At 37.5% G+C, this 11,401-nt stretch overlaps 1 protein-coding gene across 1 annotated transcript; it reads right to left on the minus strand.

Moving 5' to 3' along the window:
* Window positions 1-1,468: 1,468 nt before the first annotated feature.
* On the minus strand, window positions 1,469-11,041 carry WNT16 (Wnt family member 16). The gene is made up of 4 exons (XM_037836291.1): window positions 10,947-11,041; window positions 10,519-10,760; window positions 8,433-8,719; window positions 1,469-1,946 (listed from the first exon to the last, which is right to left on the minus strand). Exons 1-4 carry the CDS (start codon window positions 11,039-11,041, stop codon window positions 1,482-1,484), a joined length of 1,089 nt encoding a protein of 362 aa, XP_037692219.1. The 3' UTR covers window positions 1,469-1,481.
* Between the last annotated feature and the right edge of the window lie 360 nt (window positions 11,042-11,401).

The raw sequence follows: 11,401 nt of genomic DNA on the forward strand, positions 1-11,401 counted from the left end.
ATATATTACTTAAAAAAAGTAGTCATTCAAAAAATGTATATATAAAGGTTTACATTAAAATATAACCTTAAATACAGCCCTGTGATTTTCATCAGGAGCCTTATAAAATATGATGAATATATAAGCACAAACATTTAAAACAAGAAAGACTATTCAACATTGAAATGGAAATGGAACATAATGTGCAATATAATAAATATCCAGTATATCAAATCCACAAATTTTTATTCTGATTTAAACTCTTTTTTCCAGTTAAGACCCTTACTGTATAATTTATTATAATAACCTTACCAGTTAAGCATACAAATGTGAAAAGAGAATCCAATTAATCTGACTGCTGAAATAACACAATTCTTAATATTTGGCAACATATTTTAATTTATAACATATAAAACTGTTATTTTAGCAGGAAATACATATTCATAACTGCACAATTAACCACTTTTTCAATGTTAAAAAAAAAAAAAAAAAGCCAGAGTCAATAGTATGAAAAGAAATAGAAGCTAATCTTATTTCAGAGATAATCTTATTGCCTTAACTCTTTGGCAATAAATGTATTGATATATTTCGTATAACTTAAATACTGTATTTACAAAATATAAAACTTTCTGGCAAAATACTATACAAAATGCTGTCTTTACCCATTTAAAGAGTGCTTGTCCTTGCATTGTTTTAGAGCCCTTTATATTCTCACCTCCAGTGTCATCATTTGTTCCCCATATTTTCAGGTCCCCCAACCCCCCAGTATCTTAGAGCTGGATTTTTAACAGTGCAAACTGGTCTATGATTAAAGTATCAATCCAAAGATCTAAGATTGTTATATGCCTTACTGAAGTTTTTCTAAATAAACTCTACTTGTTAAAAGGCACTTAAAAACTAATTCATACATTTTACTTTTTACATTTTGTTACTTTCCTTTTGTAACTAAACATCTCTAATAAACACTTTTTAGAGATATTATATAATTTACAAGATTCCTTTTAATTGTACTTCTTTTGAAGTTCATGAAAGGGCAAGTAAGCACCCACAACTTATGTTAACTTTTCAACATCTTCGGTCTCTATGCGCAAACACTTAGTATGCTTTCTACATTTAAAATACTGGAAGAATAAATGAGATTCATGGTTATCACTTCTTGCTGCTGTAAGAGTTGCTTGGAAAAATGATGAATATTCACCCATCATTATTGAATTCTATGACTGAGTTCCATAGTTGAGGATCTTATACGGAGCATGGACCAAATCTCCTGGCCTAAGAGGCTCTCTGCTTTTCTTTCTTGCTTTGGAGACAGGTTATCTTTCTTGCATGCCAATGTACATTTGCTGAACCACCAAAGGGTGAACACCAAATCTGTTAAACCTTGGAATCCAGAAAATATCCACATGCTCAGTGTGCGATTGGATATTAATCAGACAAATGAAACCTCTGGGTTGCACTCCCGTGTGTCTCAGAGGAATCTTGCCCAAGGCTGGAAGGCGTGGTTACTTGCAGGTGTGAACATCAGTCATACTTTCACACCTCCTGCAGCGGACATAGCAGCACCAGACAAACTTACACTCACATCTCTCCACGTGCCTGACCACATGGGTGTTGTAGCCTCGACCACAGCAGAGGAGGTTGCACCCGCTTGCACCCTCTGACGTGCGGTTGCATTCTCTGCCTTGTGTCCCTGGGATCCCTAGTTTCTTATTCTCCACGCAGTAGTTGGGAGACTTATTAATGTAAAGCAGATCATCCTTGTGGATTACTATTTTTTTCTGATCCTTTTCTCTCCTGAGCATTTTCCTCTTTATTTTGTCTGAGATTTGGACACTGTTTTCATATTTATCCTTCAACAAACGGCCAATCTTTTCAAAAGAAGACATGGTTTTCCAGCACGTTTTCACAGCACAGGAGCCTGACACTCCGTGGCAGCGGCAGTCCACAGACATCAACTTGGCGACAGCCTGAAATCAACAGTAGCTGTGTTCAAACATCAGTTACGAAGAGTTTTATTCTACAACACAGGCACAGCTAATCTAATCATTTAACTTTGGGGGTCTGTTTCCTTCCATATAAAAATGAGGGTTTTGAACATCAAGGATCTTTCACGTCACTCAGGGTTCAAAAGTTCTGTGCTTTTCTTGACTCTGCGGATCAAACTTTTCCTAGTGAAATTTATAGTGGTAGCCCAGTGGACCAGGCTGACTTTTTTTTTTTTATCAGAGCTTATCAAGTGCCTTGCTACTCTGTGGTACACAGACCAGCTGAGTACAAGCATCACTTGTTACAAAGACTGCCTCTCAGTCTCGACTCCAGACCTACAGAATCAGAATTTGCATTTTAACAAAATCTGGGTAATTCATGTGCACTTAAAGTTTGAGGAGCACTGACAGCAAGTCACCCTCAACTCTTACAGTACATAGAAACACCTGTGGAACCTTACAAACTAACCAATGCTCAAACCCCTAAGATTCTGATTTAATTAGTGGGGGTGGGGTTCAGGCAATGGTATTTTTAAAAAGCTGCTCAGATGATTCTAATGGGCAGCCAGGGATGAGACCCACTGACTGAATTGAGAGTTTCCGGGTGTGATCACTATGAAAGTCAGTAACATTCACGTGGCAGGGAGGGACATGCTCTCCTCTGGTCACCAACCACATGAGAAACCCTGACTAATCAACTGGCCAAAAGGAAAAGGGGCCGGAGAGTGTGGTTACTCCCAACAAATTCTTCCCTCCGTCTGGAAAATTAATTCAAAACATATGTCCTAACCTTAGAGAATCAGTAGCACCATCCTGACTTAGAAAGAGGATAATATTGATATAATGTTTCCATTCTAAGTTCTGAGTTTAGTTTATACAGACTGAGGACTTAAATAAGATTACATATATTTGTAATAGCCTGCTGCCTGGCACACATTAAGATTTAAATAAATGTCCCCTTTCTCTGAAGAGGAAAACACAGTGAGTTGAGATAAAATTTCAAATGGAGCTAATAGTGCAAAAACAATAAAGAGATTTCAAGAGTTTGAAGGCTCTAATCTCTTACATACCAAGCTAGCCAGCAGAGCTTCCTTTAATCCCCAGAGGATGGCAGAACAGTTTAATAAATTGTCAGGACTAGCTGGCGAGTTGACATTCTGTCAACATGCTGGGTAAAATGAAAAATGGATCCATCCATTCAATACCTTGGAAATTGAGCAATCTCACCAAAGAAAGGAAAAAGCTACAGCTTAAATTCCATTTATAGTTATCAACACCATAAAATGACAAGGGTTTATACTTCGCTAGTTTGTACCAAACCTAACATTGACATGTTTGCAAAATGTTACATTTTCTGAGAAAAAAAAGTCTGAACCACATAATGAGACGGACTATTTCAAATAATTTACAATATTTACAAACTTAAATTAGAACATATGGTATTAATTTATGCAATGATTGATTTGATACTTCTTATTAGTTTAAAATAATAAACAGAATAATATTTAAATTCTGTCCTTTATAGAATATGGAACAGATGCACTTTTTGAATTCACATAACTGAAAAGCTAATAGATAAGTCCATTTCTTATTAACCCAGGGCAAAAGGTACCCTTCAGTGATATGAAAGTAATTTATAAAGCAGGCACACAGGCTTATTTGGTTAAATTTATGACATTTGATAATCACAAAATCCTCAATTCTTTAAAAAGTCCAGGTGAATAAACATTCAAATTAGTGCAACCTGCCTAATTTTTTCCGATTTTGAGCATCTGCAGTATATGAGAAAGAGTGCAATCCAAACCAGATAAAAGCAAAGGAAATTGTCTGGAAAAAAAAAAAAGCCAAATATCTAAAAATGCATTTTTATGTGTTTAAATCTGAGTAATGTTCCTTATCATCATCACTTTGTGATTTAAATCTGCCTCTTCTTCTGGATAATGACTGAAGAGCCGACTTTTGCTTTTATTAACAAGATCAAACATCATGTAAGGAGTTGCCAATTTGCAAAGTGTGGAAGGCAGCGTGAGTGCTCACCAGATACTGTTCAATGATTAGTCCAGCTTTCAGGAACAGTTTTAACTTATCCCTTATTGATAACCTGAATCAAATGAGTCACTACCAGGAGGTCAGTGGTATTGGGAACGTTTGAGCTAGCCTGGCTCTCCTCCCATTCTTGAGCTTTAAACCCATCTGTAAGAGTGACACACTGTTTCACAGGTTTGAGGATAAAAGGAGAGACTGATTTTTGAATTCAATTATATGAGCTGCTGAATTTGTATCATACATTTGTGGGGAATTTTCCTACCATAACAAATTAGCTCTTTTAAATATCTGGAGTTAACTATAATATTTGGGGGTTGACATTTAAAAAAAAATGTTTTATTCTATTACCTTTGAATTGTAAGTGTCCCTAACAATAAGTCTAAGAAAAGAAAGTGTTTTTTAACTTCTATGTATATTCTAGGATAGAAATATAAATGAATTTCAGAGGGAAGAATCCCAATAACTTTACATGAAATTTGAATAACTGCAGCCCCATAGGACTTCAAGGAAAGAACATGAACAAACAGGGATTAAAGAAAGCCATGCAATCACCATTAGGAAAATTTCATGAAGTGCAGAGTTCAAGGGCAGATAAACACACAAAAACACACATACACATCCAGTTTAACTTTTCAGAACTTAGTGTTTCTCAGAAGCACTAAAATATTTTCATAAATTATTTTATTTTTACAATAGGAAGAAATGCCTTGCACATAATAGGTAGCTAATGAACATGTACTTGCTTATTATTCTTACAGAATAATGATTATTCTTGTTACAGAAAAACAAAGTGTGGTTAAGGCACTTGTCTCACATAAGGAAAGATGATGATACATGGTATTAGGGCTTTATGTGCAGTAGGATAATTTTCGTAGAACAGAGGAAAATGAAAGTGGGAAATAGAGTTATATTTAAGGAAATTGCACGTACAGTCCCAACACATGCATTCTAGTTTTCTGTCCAGGACTCTTAATTAATGTTAAACAGCCATTCTGAACTGCAGTGATGGCACAGTCACTTTCTGGTAACAGGAAAAGTAAGAGAATAACTGCTGAATGAGTTGTGTGTGGTTATGAGCAAATTCCTTTCTCTACTCTAGTTGAGTTGTTAAGGTTTATAACGATATTAACAGAGGAATGTTTTGTTAACTATTACAAACAGATGTGCACATTTTGTGAAATATTTTTAAACTATGGGAGAGCAATTAGAGGGTGTGTTTAATCTACCGGACTTCTTATGTAAGTTTGGGTTTGATAAATTTCTAATGAAGTGAATAGGAAAGATGTTTCATTAAAACTAAAGTCCTCGGTATACAAAATATACTTAATGCAAAAATAGAAACTGTTTGAGAAGTCGTCTAAGGACTGGTTGTCCTGCGATTAGACTCAGAGATAATGCAGCAAGCAGTGTTTATTTTCCAGTATATTGCCTTACCCAAACTTTATAGAGCCGGCCAGAGAGCTGTTGTGGAAAATTTTGTGACTAACATTTCATTTTGTCAACTATTAGACAATCTAAGTTTTTAATTAAAATTGCAATATAAGGTTGGATGAGTGTATGTAGAATTCCTATTCCTCTGACCCATTTTGTCCCTTTCTGTCCAAAAATATATCTGAACCTGCTAAACAGCAAAACACTTATGTGTTGTTCAACTACTTATAAATATTCTTGAAACAGGTCAATGAAAATTTGGGGTCGGGACCTTCCTACTTTTTTGAGTTACTCATCATAAAACAAATTATGGGGTAGGGAAACTTAAAAGTTTATGAGGTGGACATGGGAAGAATGGAAATATTTTAAGCATACCAAAAGAAATACCCATAAATATTCCAAGTCACATTATTCCCAGAAGTTCTGCCCCTGGAAGACATCACATCATGCTGTTAGCCAATCACCATGTAGCAACATTATTCTTGGAGTCATAACTTTAGGAATGGTGTCAGAAACCAAGTGGGATTCAGAGTATTTAAGGTCAGTGGTTAGAAAATCATCTATCCCACTCGGGGCACTACTAAGCGCCAGTACCCACATTTCTCTGAATGCTTTCCTACATTTTGAGTTTGGGGATTTGAGACTAGAAAAATCAATTCAATTGAATGCAGATCTTGAACTTTACTTGGAAGAATATGCTATTAGATTAAAATCCTAATTGCCAATGTCAAAAACTGAGTTTATTGCTCTTTCATGTTAGATAATACCCTGGAAAACTGTTTGTTTGTTTGTTTGTTTTTTTTGGCCACAATGGAAAGAAAAATACAAAAATATTTTGAATGTAATATTTCTTGAGCAAACACTGACAAAAACACCAGTGTAACACCCTCAAGATACCCAGGTAAATGTTTTGTGATATTTTAAGACTCTATCCATAACAATGTGAAAAGGGAAAAAAATGATTCAGAAGGAAAAAAAAAAACCTTAAATTTTCACAAAATGTGTATATATGCATAGGCTGAATTATTTACTACATAATTAGTATAAGAGCAAGAACCTTGTTAATGTGAAGAGATTATTTTTTTGCCAGTGAGATGGACTGAAATCCATGCTGAATTGTTGTGTTTTTTAAAAAATCAGAATATATATATAATGGTTTGAGATAAAAGTTAACAATTACAGAGGCAAATATTGCTACTTCCTTTGGGAAACACCCAAGACAGAATAAAACTAAAGAGTTGCCTAATATTAGTAATAAAAATACATTTTGGAATGATTTAAGGCATTTCATAAGTTCAGAGATAACTTTATTTATGAAGCATTCATTAATTGTAACATAAGTTTCCAAGTTTGTTTTCTGGTTAAAATTTTTTAAATCTCTACTAAATTATTTAAAGAATGGTTAAAGATTTAAAGTCTATATTGATAATAATATTCATTTGATTGTTTTCTCATTTTTAAAATATGCTAATTTGACTTATTTTGATGTTTTTCTCTATTTTGACTCTAGACTTTAAAAAACACATGTTAATTACATTAAACTGCTTTTGTAATATGTTAGAAGTAATAAAAATCCCTTTATTGGATAATATTTAAACTGAAGTAACAATTCATTCAATTAAAAAAATGTTTAAGGAAAAGAGGCATGTGCATAATCATGGTGTTAGGCAAGAAAGTCACTTTTTAGTGAGATGAAATAATTTTTTAAATTTCTAAACAAAAGATTTGAAAAGTTTACAAAGCTATTTACTAACATTCCCATTTTCTATTTTGCGTTTTGCATCGAATACAAGTGCTAAGGTGATATATTTGCTGGGATTTCTGTTTTTGTATTTAAATCAGAGCAGTTTAGGTGAAGAAAACGGGCTGAAACTTGCAACTGTTATGAATGGGCTCCATTTATTCACTTTCCAAAAATGTAAAACAAATGCAATATCTACTTTAAATTTTCCTGAGAGATACTGCAACTTGTTTTAATTTTTTTCAGGAGAATGTGGTAGATTGCAATGACTACTTTAGGACCTTTACAGGTTATTGGATATTTATAATAATATATTATAAATTTATAATAATATATTATAAATATGTGCTGATATTCCTGTCCTAAAAAATATTATTAAAACATAACGAATAGGTATTAACAAAAAGGATTTGACTATTTTAGAAAAGTCAATATGAATTGCTGTGAATTACCATGTTGTAGAACACAAATGTGTCAATATTCATTAATGTAAAGGTATACAAGTTGAATAAAGCTACAAGTATAAAAATCAGAATTAACAAAAGAGGTTAATTACATAGCGGTTCTTCAAATTTGCCTCTCCTCAATTTTTAATGTATATATGTATATTTAAAATCTTTATATTTAATATATCTATAGTCTTCTTTACACTTATCTATATTGTATAAATTGTTACAATGAGCCTATATTACTTTATAATAAACTATTTCCATGTTTAAAAACTTTGTCTTAAAAAAATATTAGTTAAGGGTTATGTATTCCCTTAGTACTTTCGAGAGTGTTCTCTAGAGAAAATAAGGACAAAACTGATAATATGTTTAGGAGCCATTGCCTACATAAAAATAGATTTAAAAAATAATCAGAATTCAAATTTGGGGAAGTCAAATTTGATTCAGTCCCATTAGAAAGGCACATGCTGTATATCTTTTTCCAGCTTTGCCACTAAACAGCTAAGGGGGTGGAACCAAATAACTCAACAGGAACTTCTACATCCATTATTTTATAATTAATGTTTCAGGTATACAAGGCATACTAACGCATTCTGTAACAAGATTCAAGCCCCATGAGATGGAGAACCTAAACTAGATCAATGTGGTCAATACACACTCATGAAAGAATCATATATATAATAATTCTTCGACTGCAAATGTTTGGTTTTTAAACTATTTGGACAGATTCATCCAGACATGTAATCCTAGTGTTATTTACCTAAAAGGCACTGGATTTTTATTCCATGTTTCAGTACATACCTGCCTTCCAGCTTCATTATTATGAAGGTTCATTGCTAGCAGTACTTTGCTTTCTTTTCCCGTGATGTTTCTGATGGGAGAATCTAGGAACTTTCTGCTGAACCACATGCCATACTGAACATCATCAGAACAGCCTCCCCAGTGCCAGCCATCACTAGCTGAGCCGCCATTCTGCAACGTGGTGTCACAGGAACATTCCGTCATGTTGCCTGCACTGCATGACCTGGTCACAGAATGCACCAGGCCTGCAGCCATCACAGCATAAATAAATGCTGTTTCCTTGGTGCCTGGAATAAAACATATTTGCTAAATTAGAGAGCTATGTGTGTCTCTGTTAATGTTCAGAACAAAGCCTCCTACTCATCCTCTCCTTAGGAAAGTAATTTTTCAATTGCTTATGATGGATACTTTAATGAAAGGAAGGAAGCTTTAGAAAGGAAGATTTCCTATTTTTCTAGTCTTAAAAAAAAGAACATTCATTTTCAGTATCTCACTTCAGGGCATGTCATATTTTGTACTCACACCTTAAAACCTTCAGTTCACTTTTAAAATCTGAAATGTATGCCAGCACCTAGCTCAGTGCTTAATATAAAGTAACAACTCAAAAACTACCTGTTGAATTTAAAATTCTCTGCATGGATACTGTAAACGGTAATACAACATCCAAAGGAAACCAGATTATCTTTCTTTTTAAATTTTAAATGTGTTCTCACAAAACACAGGTTGAAAATTTTGGTGTAATATTTGTTTTAAAAAATAATACATGTTAAAATGCAAATGAAATTAAATGAAGACCAAAACAATTAGTAGATAAATGTAACAGTTTATTTTCACATCAAAGAACTGGTCTTCTTTCAGGATCGTGTGAATAACAATCACTGACACTAATATGAAACAGTTAAACATTTTACTTAGTACTAGTTTATCTTCTTACAGTGTTAAAGCTAATGAAAGGTAAAATAATTGAAATATAAAGCTAGCAAAAAAAGGAATTGCTATAGAAAAATATTGAATATTGAAAAAGAATTATTTAGCACAGTTGCAGTGAAGACTGAGCTAAAATCCTTGAAAAATTAAAGCCCCATTAAAACATTAATAAAATGGGCAAGAAAGGACCCAGCAGGCGGCTTCGTTGTTTTCTTTCGAGATGTTTAGATTGGAGTAGAAACAGTTTTACGCCCGTTGTCCAATAAACCTTTCCAACAGCTGATGCCTCTGCATTTCAGTAACTGTGAAGAACTTTTTTTTTTTCCTGCGGGGAGTCAGGGCTCCTTGGGAAGGGTGTGCCGGCAAAACGCAGCGGGGGGAAAGACGATGCTTTGGCGGTGGTGTGTGTTGGGACCGGGTGGAGAAGGGTCACAGGCGGAGGGAGAAAGGAAATGAACGTGAAAACAACCAATCTTTCAGCGCCCAAGTCCTGAAATGCTTGGAATCTGTTGATATTCTGGAACAATCCTGCCTCCCTTTACTTTTATTCTCATCAAGTCACTACGCATGTGGAAGTGGAACTTTGCTTTTCTACAGCTTCCCGCGCCGCGGGTGTGCGCCGAAGAGGGAAAGGACGGCGAAAGAGAACAGAAAAGAGAGCCAGAGCAGTAGTGCTCGGGTAAGCCACACGATGTGTTGTTCGGGACACTCTCTCTTTAAAATCAACATTATTTCGTCAATCCGGTGCCCCGAGCTGGTTAAATCGAAGCAGATGCGGCAGCAGCATTCCCTGCAGCCGACATCATGTTTCTCCAGCTGGTCACCCACGTAGGGGGGCGCTACAGGGCCCGAGGGGGTCGCCGGGGTAATAGAGTTTTCCTCCAACTCCAGAGGGACGCCGCGGGACAGAAGAAAAGCAACCGCCCCAATCGCCCCACTCTGGTCCTGGGGCGTCACCTCCCTCCAGGACAGCACCTGCACCTCGGCTGTGGCCTTTGGCTTCCAACGCTCTCCCCCAGTTCCGGTCCACTAAACGGCTTCTTTCGGGATTTAGACCACGAGACTGGAACTCGCAAGAACTGTCTGCTTTATTTAGAGGAACTGGCAGAGGGGTTGTTGCCCTCTGTCCCGCGCCAGCCCCGAGAGTCCCGGGACTCACCGCTGCTCAGCTCGTAGCCAAAGAGGGGGCCGGTGCCCGGCGAGGCGGCGGCGGCGACAACGCAGTTCCATCTCTCGTGTCTGAACTGGCTCTTGCACTCCTGAATGCCCAGCCGGGCGCCCTCTCGGATGCTGGGCAGCAGGTACGGTTTCCTCTTGCACAGCTCCTTCTGGCGGCTGTTCAGAGGCAAGTTGGCGCAGCCCAGCTTCTCTGGAACCCCGAAGGAGGCGATGCCCAACCACCTGTAAGACACGGCCGCCCCTAGGGTAAGCCGCTCCCCTGCTCTTTCCCCTTCCCCATCCCAGATGTATTTTCGAGAATTAGGTCGCCCGCCCTGGGTTCCCCTCCCCTCTTCCCACTCCTCAGTTGAACTTTCCTGGGGCTGGGCACTCCTTTTGCCACCGTATCCCCGTTGCCCCCATACTCACATCCAGTTTTCTTGGGCTCCGCAGGGGAGCAGCGCGAGCAGGGCTGCCCAAAGCGCGCACAAGCGAGGCAGTCCCAGGAGCGCCGCTCTGTCCATGGCCCCCGCATGGAGTCCACAGCCCTCGCCACCCACTCCTCTTTTCTACCCTCCCCGCCCAGTGGACCGCTGGGTCAGAGGTCACTTCCCCAGCACCAAGTTGTCCCTCGCTTTCTTTCTCCCTGCATGCAACATAAAAAGATGTCCAGCCGAGATGGGGGCTCTCAGCAGCCTCCCACTCGCTTGCAGGGAGCAGTGTGAGGAGGTGGAGAAAGTAGCTTGGGACCGTCCTCCCGCGGCGAGCTGGAGATGTGAGGGAGATGCGGGAGCGTCCCTCGCATTCCAAGGTGAGAAACTTACGTTGGTGTAGCTCTGCCTCCATCGCCCCGGGGCCTCTTGTCTCCTTTTCCTCCCTCCCCC

This window comes from Choloepus didactylus, chromosome 5 (assembly GCF_015220235.1).
Source record: "Choloepus didactylus isolate mChoDid1 chromosome 5, mChoDid1.pri, whole genome shotgun sequence".
In the NCBI taxonomy this organism is placed as follows: Eukaryota; Metazoa; Chordata; class Mammalia; order Pilosa; family Megalonychidae; genus Choloepus; species Choloepus didactylus.